The 12,852-nt window shown below is 42.6% G+C and overlaps 2 protein-coding genes across 2 annotated transcripts in view; both read right to left on the bottom strand.

The window, feature by feature from the left end:
* LOC105925324 (cadherin-24) overlaps nt 1-3,531 on the bottom strand; it is a 55,585-nt gene extending 52,054 nt beyond the window's left edge. Inside the window, exon 1 of the mRNA XM_012861103.3 lies at nt 3,398-3,531. The gene's annotated coding sequence lies outside the window, so the exon portion shown is untranslated. The remainder of the gene's footprint in view (nt 1-3,397) is intronic.
* A 6,999-nt stretch (nt 3,532-10,530) lies between these two features.
* Nucleotides 10,531-12,334, bottom strand: LOC105925323 (proteasome subunit beta type-11). Its single transcript, XM_036140755.1, has one exon. It carries the CDS (start codon nt 12,332-12,334, stop codon nt 11,195-11,197), a length of 1,140 nt encoding a protein of 379 aa, XP_035996648.1. The 3' UTR covers nt 10,531-11,194.
* Between the last annotated feature and the right edge of the window lie 518 nt (nt 12,335-12,852).

Here is a 12,852-nt window from a genome sequence, read left to right as displayed (position 1 = left end):
TTTAGATCAGATATCTTGCTTTTTGAGATGTTTCAGCCTACTTCGTGGTGTTAGACAGGTCCTATGTCAATGATTTCTTGATTTTACATATCAGGCCTGGGTGGGACTATAGGGAAGTTGAACCAAGCTTTTAATTATAGTATAGTTTTCAAAAGTTTATTCAGGATTTAAAGAAGAAGGAGGCAGTACGTTTTCTATAGGGTCAGGTTGCTTTAATATCTTTATTTCCTTAATAATGGATTCATAATTTTTTTATTCTATTCTGTATTCACTCAGACTATGGATATTTATATGTTTATGACAACCTGAAACATTGTGTGCAAAAAAAAAAAAAAAAAAAGCAGAAACAGAAAGACGACAAATACTTTTCCACAGCACTATAGCTACAGAAATAATAGATATAACACTGTGACAAACCTAAATCCTCTGGGCTCCTTTGACGTAATTCATGTCCAGATAAGCATGTGCTTTGATTCACTTAAAGGCTGAGTGGGCCTATAGAAGAGCAGCAAGCTTTGATAGTACCGCATAATGAGAGCCATAACACATTCTGATTTATCCAAACTGATATTCTCTGTACTAAAGGAAGGACACGTGGAAATGAAACCAATGTTCCTTTTCCTCTCCAGATACTGACCCACTTAGAACAAGTAGGCACTTGCTCATGAGGCAAATAAAGCAATTTCTGCCCTTCTTGCTTTGAATTTTTCTCAAAAAAGGAAAACCCACCTTTGGGTTCCTTTATTTCTTGCGCATCTCATTTCCTAACGCGTGCAAATCGCACAAGCCGGCCATATGTAATGCCCGATGTTCTACATCTGTTTGCCAGCATCTTAATTCTCTAAAAAAAAAAAAAAAAAAAATCCAAGAAGTGGCTCCTCCAAAATACTTTTGTCTTCCCCAGCTATTGTGCATTAGCAGAGACGCAGCTCGAGGCGTACGCTCCTCTCTGCCAGCTTTGCTCCAGAGCCCACGTTGCCAGCAGTACATGTCATTCAACGTTGTTTGAAGTCTTTAGAGATGTGTGTGTGTGTGTGTGTGTGTGTGTGTGTGTGTGTGTGTGTGTGTGTAGTGTAAGGCAGGGATAGAGGATGAAAGCGTGAGGACGATTTGCTGTTGCCGGCTCGGAATGGAATGATGAGTGGTGACATAGCTCCAAATTGCAAATCGCTGTTTCAGTCTCACTTCCTCTCCGCACTGAGTCGCTTCACTGCAACAGGGCTATTTCATTTTTATTAAAAATAGCCTGTGCATGTCAGGCCTTTTACATAGGGGAGAAATGGGAGATGGGGGAGCAAGGGGGGGTGAGTGGTGGGGAAAGTACTCTGGAATGTTGGTCAGAGTGTGTGCATTGGTGGGGGGGTTAGCGTGGATGGCTTTAACTGCCAGGACAGACCCTGCTCCATTTGCACATCCACCCCCTTTTTTTTCTTCTCCAGCCTCTACCATTCGTCTTAATGCCTCGAAACCTCTCATCCATTCTCGCTCTTCCCCCCTCAGCGCACACGGGCAAATCTCTTAAGTCCATCCAAATCAGACGGGCGAAAGGAGGCACACTGTACTCAGCACATCAGTCTCCTCATTATTGTCAATGTTTGACACTCAGACAGCTTAAGTGATACAACGGCACAAGTCATTGTGCTGAGCAAGTGCTCAGCTGTGCGCTTTATTTGTCAAATAAAACTGCCTCCGCGCTTTAAAAAGGGTGATATACCTATAGTGCTTCGCAAAGGTATTCTTATCACTTCGTCCTTTCATATTAGAACCACAAGCTTCAATGGATTTTATTGAGATTTCATAGGATAGACTCACACAAAGTGGTCGACGAGGTACAAGGAAAAAAAAAACCCCAAAGCTTTCTGTTATTTTAGCAAATAAAAAAAGTGTAATGTACTTTTATTTTTATGCCCCTTCAGTCTGCTCCCCTGAAAGAAAATCAAGCGCAATCAAATGACTTCAGTAGAATCTAATCAGCGATTCGCAGTTTAGAAGCACAATTGAGGATAGAAACCCATGAAAAGCCCTGTTTTCAGTTTTCGAAGCAGCTGTGTAGGGATCAGATTTGAAGGCAGAAGCTCTACTCTTATGAGACTAAAATGTAACTTTTCCACTTACTAACTTAACTCTGTACATGGGCCTGAACACACCATTGTGAGGCATGATGGTGGCAGCGTCGTGCTTTTCTTCAGTAGGAAGACAACCTGTTAGAGGTAGGATGTTCGCCTTTGAAGCAGCCGAACAATGGCCCTAGTCTCACTGTCAGTGGTATGTTTTTTTTTCTCTATGCATCTTCACATGTGAGAAGTCAAAGTCTGGATCTATGGTCTGAAAATCCATGTTTACAGGGGATCGCTGTCCTGTCTGACTGCACTTAACGGGGCAAAAATGTCCCCCTCTCTCTCTACACAAAGCAAGAGACATAAAGCCAAAAGATCTACAGCTGCAGCTGCATCCATAGCTGGCTCTAAAGCATTGAGGAGGGGGGGGGGGGGGGGGGGGATCGCAGTACTAATGCAGGCTATGTCAGACGTTTCAGATTTGTATTCGTGGAAAATGTTTAAACATATGTATGATTCCCGTTGCTTTGCAGTCAGTTCATTTATCTATCACATAAAATCCTAACAGAATACATTTAAGTTTGTAGTTGTTAATTTTGAAACAAAAAAAAAAAAAAATAGGTAAAAAAAGTTCTTTGGCATGCCTGTTGGGTTACACACCAAAGCCTCCTCCTGCACACGCGCGCGCACACTCACTCATGAACCATTATTAGCATCGAGATGCACTAAACAGCCCGGAGCGTGACCTTGTCTTGTTAGAGCAAACCAGGAAAATGACCTACTTGATGCATGTTAATGTGATTACGCACTCGGGCTAACTATTATAATGAGCGCGACGTCCCCCCCTCAGAAAAAAAAATGCAGCTGTCGGCTATACGAACCGAGGCGTCCGCGCGCTCACCGGGGAGGCAGCGGCGGCATTCTTTGGAGGAAAGTGAGCATCTCCGCACGCGGCAGGTGAGAGCAGCCTGCCGCGCGTGCGTGTGGGCCAGCGCACGCGCATACGCACATAACATACAAACCTGGCCAATAAATAAATGGATAATAAAATAAAGCCGTCTGTCAGAGGGTGGCGCACAGCCCATTCAGCCAAAATAATAGTTTCCTTCCTTTCAACTAGCCCTCGTTCAGCCGACTGCTATTTCTCCTAAACGCCGTCTCTACGCTCCAATTCAGACTGACAGTGAAACACTTGTAAACCGCCCCCTTGTTCAGATGGGAGCCCCCGCAGATAGACTTAGCGAACGATAAAACTAGACGAGCGACTGCTGGAAAGTTGCCACCTCACAGTGTGGGGATTTGAAATAGAAGTGCTTTCCTTGTGGTGGGGAAGCGCTTACCGTGTGCTCCGCGGCGGTGTTCCTGTGGTTTAACGCCGCTGAAATGGGTCCAGTGTGGGGGGGAAATGATGCCGAGGTTCATGCGAGCTCTACGTGAAGTCTGTCCACTTAGCCCAGTCTGCCTCACGCTCATTCTACCCCTCGCTTCCTCCCTCCCTCCCTCTCTATCTCTCTTTCTACCTCTTTCTCTCTTCCCTGTTCTCCATTAGTTTGTAACTACCACAGGAAAAAAAAAAAGATTCACAGATAGGCTACACTAAAAGCCTTCTATTTCTGACCACTTTGTAACGCACAGCAGAATAAATTGTCTCACCTAAGCTAATATCAGTTTTTAATTATCATCCGTGCGAATAACGCTGTTGTACGCTTCACCGCTGCACCTGTTTGTGGATGAGACATGTAAGGCAGCATGTGAACTTTTTTTTTCTTCTTCTCAAATTTGATGCGATGTCCCAGTCGTGATGGCTCCGGTGGCTGGCCAGAGCATCTCCGAAACTACAGCTCCTGGGGGATCGGCAGCAGCCAGTGTCAATCAAAATTGGTCGAAGGAAGCAAGAGTGGCGACAGGGTCGCAGGAAGGCAAGGCTCATTAAAACTGAGGAGCTACTGTTCTGTACTTCAAATTGCTGGAAAAGTGCATGGTGCTTCCGATGGAAAGGTGTCAGAATACAGAGAGCCTATTGCATTTTGACAGAGTGGTATCCATGATGAACCCTGACAATTGGACCAAGTCGGCCCCTGCTGATGCATGATGTTTTCATTTGCATCACCTGGATGGCAAGGCTTACCTGCCAAACGCATGGCACCAGGATGCACTATGAGGGGGGTTAATGCAAGCTGGCATAGGCAGTGTGATGCTTTGGGCGATGCTCTGTTGGGAACCACTGGGGCCGTCCTTCCCTTTGATATGTTGTGTTGATGCAAAAAGGTCAATACTGTGAAAAAAAAAAAAAGTTTTGGGAATAGTTTAAGTAGGACAACAGAGAGCGTGAGGTGTTTACTTGCCCTCAAGATTTTTCAGATCTCAATCCAATCAAGCATCCGCTGGATGAACCGGTTCGATCGATAAAAGTGCCGTAGCTTAGAGGAACCGAGAACAACTTGGTGCCACATACCGCAGAACACCTACAGAGTTCTAGCAGAGTCCATGCCTTGATTTGGCAACAAAACCAGATGAAGTTCTGCTGTGTCTTGTAAATTACTGGAACAAAACCAGAGGAAAATATCCTTATCAGAAACTTTGCACTTTTCCTATTTCTTCCACTTTCAAGTGTCATGAGAAAACCAGCACTTAGTGCTGCATTTAAGGGTAAAATTCAGCAAACAGCTTTCTAAATTTGCCTAAAAGATGTGTCATCTGGTTGAGCGTAATTATCCCCTTGTCAAGCGTCCGTGCTGCATTTTATTTTCGGAGTGGACTCTTCAGTATCACCGTGACTCAGGAACAGACGGGGGAGATTGTCAACACAATTGGCTGCATATTCTTGTAACAATAATATCTGGTGCCCACGCCTATTTGATTCTTCTAAATGATTCATTTGGTTCATTTAAGCCCACGCATACAGTGAAAGTTAACAGAGAGTACACCCTCTCTTAATAATTTTTGTTCCTTTTTATTTTCAAAACAGTATGAGACGATTCTCCAGAACCTACAGAACATAGTGACAGGTGTTCCATGTCTTCTCAATGATTATATGATTTTGCAATTTCTTATAGCTTGTCCATTTTCTCCACAGCTTCTCACATTTCAGTTGCTGTAGTTTTATAATGTAAGTCAGTTTCTCCATCTTGTAAATTTCTTCCACAATGTCCATCCAATTGTGGGAGGTGGGGGGTTCCACTTTGTACCAATTCCTTGTAATGACCTTGTTTGTAGCTGCCAGAAGATTTTTGATTAAATAGATGTCCTTGGTTTGTATGTTACTTTCTGATGAATGTCCAAAATAGAGAAATGTACACTTTTTGAGTGATGAGTACCCTAATACATCTGTTAACCAATTATAACTATCGTTCGTGTTAGCGTTGCACATTGCCAAAACACGTGAGCATGGTCCACATCTTTAATTCCACACATTCTCCAGCATGGATGCTGGATAGTGAATATCCCCTTCTTTAGTTTTGGTGTAATGAAAAAAATCTTACTACAGTTTTTTTCTATATTTTAGAGCAAGTTGTGTTTTATATGTCGTACCACATGCTGTCAGTTATTGCCACCCTTAATTATTTTTCCCATCTTTCATTTATATATAGCATTTTCCTGTTGGCTATTAGTCCCTTATAGAGTTTTGCTATCTGTTTAGTACTAGTATTTCTATATGCACTGCCTAGAATTTCTGCAATTGTATACATTTCCTCCGTTATCTCTGGTCTAATTTCTTTTTGATAATAATCTTGATATTGTAAATACACATAGAAGTCGCAATCTTCTAAATCAAACTCTATTTGTAGGTTCTGAAAACGTACAAATTGTCCCCCCTTTATAAATCTATCTAATGTCTTCAATCCTCTCATTGACCAGTCTTCAAATTATGGGTTCATATTTCCTGGTTTAAAGTTTGTGTCATACGCCAGCCAACTTAAAAGTTCAATTTTGTTTTCTAATTTATATTTCTTAACTAACTTGAACCAGGTTTCCAAGGTAAACTTACTCAAGTGATCCAACTGTCTCCTATTTTCACTGTACATCTTTCTGTTGGCAGTCATTCCTCATTTACATTTTAAGAGGACTTTACACACAATAACAAGACACCTGGTCTTCAACAGGTTCTAAAAATGATCAAGTTATCAAATTCATCAGAATTGCACACAAGACACTAGTTAGTATTTATGAAGAAAACATTGTTGCCAAAATGAGGAACCTACCTGTAAAAAACTAAGTGCACCCTGTGATTCAGTAGTGTGTGAACCGAACATCGTCTGTGAGATAGAGCTGAGGTCTGCGCTGAGATCAAGAATACGTTGGTTTACTGAGGCTTATAGAGTTTGAGTCAGAGATCATGTTTGTATATACTATGTATACAATTTTTGTTTCTCAGCGCATTGCACACTGGTCTTGGTGCGATTTTGCTGGGACGTCTACTCCTGGAAAGATTCTCATTTGTCTTCACTGTTTCCAGCTCTGATTAATGTCACTGTAGAATAATGGGATTCAGATTGTTTGAGAATGGCCTTTTAACCCTTCCCAGATTGATGGGCAGCGATAGTTACTGCTCTAACTTCACAGCTGAAGCATTTTCTCCTTGCCGTTGTGTTTAATCACGACTGCATGCTTTAACCTTTTATGGAAGTAGTCACACTCGCCCTGATACTGTCAACTTTTTTTATGCACATTTGTCATGATCCCCAGGTGACTAATTATTAGTTTTAGCTTCCTGGGGATCGTGTGTCTTTCAGTTTTTCACTTTTTAGTGCTATTGCTATGCTGATTCTGTGGATTTCTTCTTGTTTCTTGGCGTTGTTTAGATTTCTGTACATTATGGATTTAGTTAGTTATTGCTATTTTCTGTTAGATCTTTGTTTCCATCTCTACCTGTCCTCAGTCTTCAGTTCACTTAATAGTGGATTTTAGTTATAGAGTCTGTTTATCCATTGTGATTTTCGTGTTCCTGTTAGGGGTTGTTTTCCTCCTAGTCTTCTAAGAGCTAGATTGAGGTGGTTTTTGCCTTTACGAAAAAGAGTCAATGTGCAAAACGGAAGATGGAAACACATTTGCCAGATAAGTTCTGATGTAGTGAACATTTACCTCACATCACTGATCAGCTGTTTCAATTGTTTGCGTCTTCCTGGAAATTCTGATAACGCACATAGCATTTCTTTCTCTCATCAATACTAGTTGGCATGACAGAACAATTACATTTTACCTGATAGCAACACCTTCCTGAAAGCCTCTCTCCATTTTTATCAGATGTGTGGTCCATGCTAGCTAGCAACCTCTACTTCCTGTTTATCACAGCCATGCGCAACTTCAACTTCTGATGAAACTTAGCCTGGGTGATTCGTTACAAATCCGGTGGATGGAGATATCCCTAATTTGCATTTTTTAATTTTTTTGAGACATTTTAAAATGTCGCTCAAAATGCGCATAACAATTGGAAACACATTGTGAGGATGATCAGTTATTCAAATGTATTTGATTAGCAGCTTGTGGTTGCTAATGCAGCTTGACCGCAACATTCTGGATTGCTCCATTTATATTTGAAAGAAATATTTAAAAAATTATATTAAATATAAATTAGTGTATTTTTATACTTTTAATTATGAAAGAAAATCTAATTAAAGCTTAGGTTAAACAAGGTACCATTGGAACGGATTTACTCTTAAAAAGAGAAGTTTTGATTAGTAATAATTGATTGAGTCATTGTGATGATTAGGAAACAAGAGCTGCTCTAGGGGCACATGTCAGATCCCTGGTACCCAGCACTGTACAGAGTGTTATTAATGTCAACTATTGAGCGAGCACAACGCGAAGTCAAGGAGTAACAAGGAGGGTTTGAGAGTGGATGTTCTTTTATATGCAAAACATGTTCTTAGCTTACACCTCAGTTTTTCTGGGCAGAGTTCTGTTTGTTGGGGTCATGTTTTTGAGGTTCCTTCAGGTGAGAAAAACAGGTGTGGGCTGTTTCAACAAAATGCTGAAATACAAATGATGAGCTTTCAGCCAAGTGGAAAAAGATCTGCTGCTCTCTCGACATTTATTCTAAGCTTTCTTTTGCCGGACAAAAAAAAATATAATTTACAAGGTTTTTTATATGAGTCTCTCCTCACAAGCTTTCATATCTGAACCTTCTGTTATGTTGCTGGGCCTCGCAAAAATATTCACACTCTGTGTTACATTATAACCATAAACTCCAGTGTATTTCTGACATGACAGGGCCACCCAAAATAGTGCATAATTATGAAGTGGAAGAATAATGATACATAGATTTCTGTGCTTTTTACAACTAAAAATTGAAACGTTTCTTAGTACTGGCTGCATGTATTGCATTGCCTCAGATTATCATTTAAATTTTGGTTCAGACCCTGACCGGACAAATTCTAACCAGTGGCCTCTCTGGCATAATAAGTTAAGTGGGGCACAAAACTTAACAGCTTTTAGCAGCAACAAATTTTTCTGTGATTAATGCAACCTGACTTTGATAAATTTTAAATGAAACAGATACATTAGCATAAACCAACACACTGCTTTATATAAGCAACGTATTTTAATTCCTATACATAAAATTAAAATAAAGGCTCACTAATAATGTTAATTTATTGAACAGATTCAAGATTCACATTGATTCTTCAATGAGTCAGCAAAGACAACCATCACTAGATTGTTGCACACTTTCCAGCAGAATATAAACGTAACATGTGCATTTCCAGTGTTTTGATTGGATGATCTGAGCTTGGGGCCAGAGGATTTGTGTCTATTGAGAGCATGTTGTGCATGCACACTGCAGTTTTAGATGTTCGTTATTTAAACAAACGTTGGTGGGCCGGTCCCAATATCAAGGCGCCTAAGAAGATTTAGCCTATGAGCTTGTCCGTTTTCTGGCAGACTTGTTTGTAACAGAACTTTATTGGTAAGGGAATCGGTCTTTTTACAATATTGCTCTATAAAGAACTATCCTGTCCCATTGATTATTGTGAACATAGAGCTCCACAGCGACATCTGGTGGCCCCACAGGCCCCAAATGGAGAGATGCCACAGTTTCTAACACATGATTTTACCTTGAGCCAAACAATTTCTGTGTAGCAGGGGCTGTATGTTTGTGGCTGAAAGGTGGATCTCCACTGCTGTCTGAAGTTCTTAGAAGGTTCTAACTTTTTTTTAACCTCTGTTCAGTCCCACTCATCTTCCTATTAGCTCCGGCCATTCCTTTCCACTGTCACCACATGCTTGCTCAAGAGGGGATATTGCTGCAAACAACAGTATCTCCTCTTGCAATTGGCTTCAATATGCTGGTCTTCCTTTGAAGTAAACACCTGGGTTAAGGAACTGAATTTGACCACATCATGTTATAACCACAATCAGAATGGAATGTGGATGAATTTAAATATGTCTTTATGATTTAAACTGATTTAAATATATATTTCTGTTAATAGATTGCACCACTTTGTCTTATGGGCCCGACACACAGGAGAGTGACAACAAGTGACATTCAACGCCACCGGGGTGAAACCCAACACACGAGACACGATGGCGATGACGACAGCCTTGGGTTCATCCCGTGTTACGGACAAGGAAACAGCATGGAGAATATCATAATTAGATGGTGGACATCAAGGCTGTTATTTTATGTGTATCTCGATAATCACTGCATGAAGTGCCATATAGTATAGGACAGTCAGACACAGCTAAAATTACACTGCAGACTGCAGTGTGTAGCACACTCTCCTCTTATTGGTCAGTTATCGAAACCCTCGCTGATTGGTTGTAGTGCAACCAAAGGTGAACATTTTTCAACTTTCTTGTGTTAATGTATAACATTTTGCATGTAGGACAAAAAAGGAAAAATAAAGTCTCAACTGACCGGATGACACTCATCCACACATTTGCTGTATCCGATGCATGCATTGCTTATGAAGAACTGCAGAACTTCTTAAGGCTTTCTTTTAACAATGGCCATTTTTGGGTAATGCATGACAGACAGTTCCCGTCTCAACAGTTGAGGTTTGTGGTTGCAAAGTGACAAAATGTGAAAACATTTGAGGAGTGTAAACTCTTTTGCAAGACACTGTATTTCTTTTTTTTTCTTTTTTTCTTTTTTGCATATGCTCAATAATCCTGCCATCAGTGATCTTCCAGAGATGGTGATCATAGATCAGATGTGTGAATGGTGCTGCCTTCCTTTCTCACTCTTACAGATGCAGTCGATCAGACATCGGTCGACGTGCAACATCACTGCTCATGTTGCTATCAGGCATCCTTGCGTGTGATTTATTTTGCACTGTTAATAGCATACAGACACGCTGACTGCACACACGTGGCTATGTTTGCCATTTAAATCTCTGTCACCCACAATATATCACAACACTTATGAATGAGCTCATCACATTTTCATGGGAAAACACATCTTCCAGGAACACTTGTCCGTCTGCTATAAAACACCTCCCAGGTGGTAACTCGTGTGCTACTATTGTCACACAAAAAAAATTCAACAAGGTGTGGCTTCGCGCTGACGGATTTACCGCCGCGTTCCTTTCGCCGTCTTTCTGCAGAGTCATAGTCATTTGAATAATAACTTGTATTTATGAGCACAGCTTTCACACAAAATGAACAGGCAAGTTCAGCCAAATCTCATTTATTCATTAATTTATTGACGCGTCAAAGAAAATTCAGAAGTGCTCTGACAGTAGGCACAAATCAGTTTTCAGCTGCTGCTCCTTTATTGTTGCAGTTAATGTGTTTCCCCGCACGCAACAGTACATCATTGGCCTCAACTTTAGATCCTCACACTACTCATTGTCTGCTTCTCTCTTGTTTATGTGATTAAAGCCCATTAAGGGGTGGGTGGTAATTATCTCAGATGAAATGAATTATAATCCGTTAACATCTACATCAGAATGGCAGCCAGCAGCGCCTTGATGCTGTTAGAGCACTTTGTACCATCAGTGCAAACAAAACATCAGCTGTTTATTAAATGGAATGATATGCATGCCCATATCTTTTGAGAGATAGCCTGAAGGATGCAACCGCCTGTCTTGTTCATTAATTTAGTATTTGCTCCGAAGATGCAAGCTCGTCTCTCCAAAGTACGCCCCGATGTTTGCTTTTCTTTTCTCTTGACGTTTCCCTTTGTTTGCCTCTCGTCTTTACTCTGACGAAGTCGTGCCTCGTCTTTCCCTCTCCAGTCTTCGCCTCTCCTTTTCTCTGTAGTACTCCTCCTTCAAGTCCTCACGCGTCCTGCGGGTCCACCCGTTTGCGGTGACGTGATAGATGTCCACGAAGTTCCCAGAGTACGCGTCCCTGCGGGTGGCTCTGTACACGGCTTCTCTTGCTATTGATGTGGCCTCCTCCACCGTCAGGCCCCACCGAACCCCCTGGTCCAAGATGGAGTAGGCGTAGGGGGATCCTGAGCCCACAGAGAAGAGTTTTCCCTCCAGGCGAGTGCCATCGCTGCATACATAAAAGAGGCCGGGTCCTGAGAAACTTATTTTTCTCCTGGAACACTGCCGCTTTGTGCGGGAAGAGCTTTGAGTCTTTGACAGAGAGACCTTTTCGCCAGGGGCACCCGCAGTTGTTTCCACGTCCGCCTTTGGAGTCTCTGTAGTGTCCCTGCGCTCGCTGTCGTCCGTCTCTGAGCCTTTGTGGTCATCGCGACATCCGTCATCCAGCTCCCCTCCATCCCACCCACACAGCGTGGCGGCCACACAAAGCTCCGTGCCTTTAAAAGGGTGCAGCATGTGTGAAAGCAGCTTGGCCGCCCCCCCGGTGGACAAGCGGCGTCCGTGGCGAAGCTGGTAGAGGCGCAGCTCCCTCGACAGAATGCGTTTCCAGAGCGCGCAGTCGGCCGAGGTTCCCGACGTGGTGCCCACCAGGTGGCTGTGGATGGGCAGGATCTTCTGGGCGGCCGGGCACGCCACGAGGCCTGAGCAGCTGGAGCGAGTGTCCGCCGCAGCCAGGACCCCGCCCTGAAACATGAAGGCTAGGGTGGTGGTCCCGTGGCCCATGGGGAAGGGAAGAGGCACGGACTCAGAGGAAGCGAAGGGAAAACTCGCGGGCAAGGAGGAGGGCGACGAGAACGATTCTTCCGACGGGATCCCGCTTGACGTCTTAGGTGCGCTGATTTGCCCAAACTCTATCGGGCTTTCCTCCAGATAACCTGCTTCTGGTATATAAAAATGGAACTGGCTTGTGCTATTGCTCAAGGCCGCACCAGTTGCATAGCTACACGTTTTCTTCTTTTCAAGTGCAACTAAACTTCCTACTGTGGATGCACGTTCCTGAAACATGTCACCAAAATTGCACAAGTCCTGCAAAGCCATTGAATAACACTTTCTATTGCTTTAAACTAAGCCTTGCACAAACTTTTTTAAAAAAAGAACTCCTTTAAAACCCTCAGTCAAATGTCTAGGAGAGACTGTACATGTGAAGCCTGCATCGACTCTAGCAGTAATCACCGTTTATATAGACAAAAGGGGCGGGCTCATGTTCCTGTGCGGTCACTCAAACAACCCATCTGCATCATTACCAGTGTTTCATTCTCTTTGAAACATATAAAGTCAATAGCCCATGGATAATTAATTTTGGCTGTGGTATCAGGTTGTTTTTCACATCAGATTACTTCAAAGTCTTGAGGGGGCGAAGGCCAAAGAGAGCGTGGGGCGATGTTGAAGCCTGCGCTCGAGCACTTTAAATTAACTTTGGCTCTTTGATGCGGCGGTCCCATGTATCTGATCCCTGTTAGAATAACATACGATGCCAGTGTGAAACCTTGTGGTTACGCAGCATAAACGAGCCATTCCCAGGC

The sequence above is a fragment of the Fundulus heteroclitus genome, chromosome 9 (genome assembly GCF_011125445.2).
Source record: "Fundulus heteroclitus isolate FHET01 chromosome 9, MU-UCD_Fhet_4.1, whole genome shotgun sequence".
Lineage (NCBI taxonomy): Eukaryota > Metazoa > Chordata > Actinopteri > Cyprinodontiformes > Fundulidae > Fundulus > Fundulus heteroclitus.
Note: the sequence above shows the minus strand (reverse complement) of the source record. Positions and strands in the feature narration are given on the sequence as shown.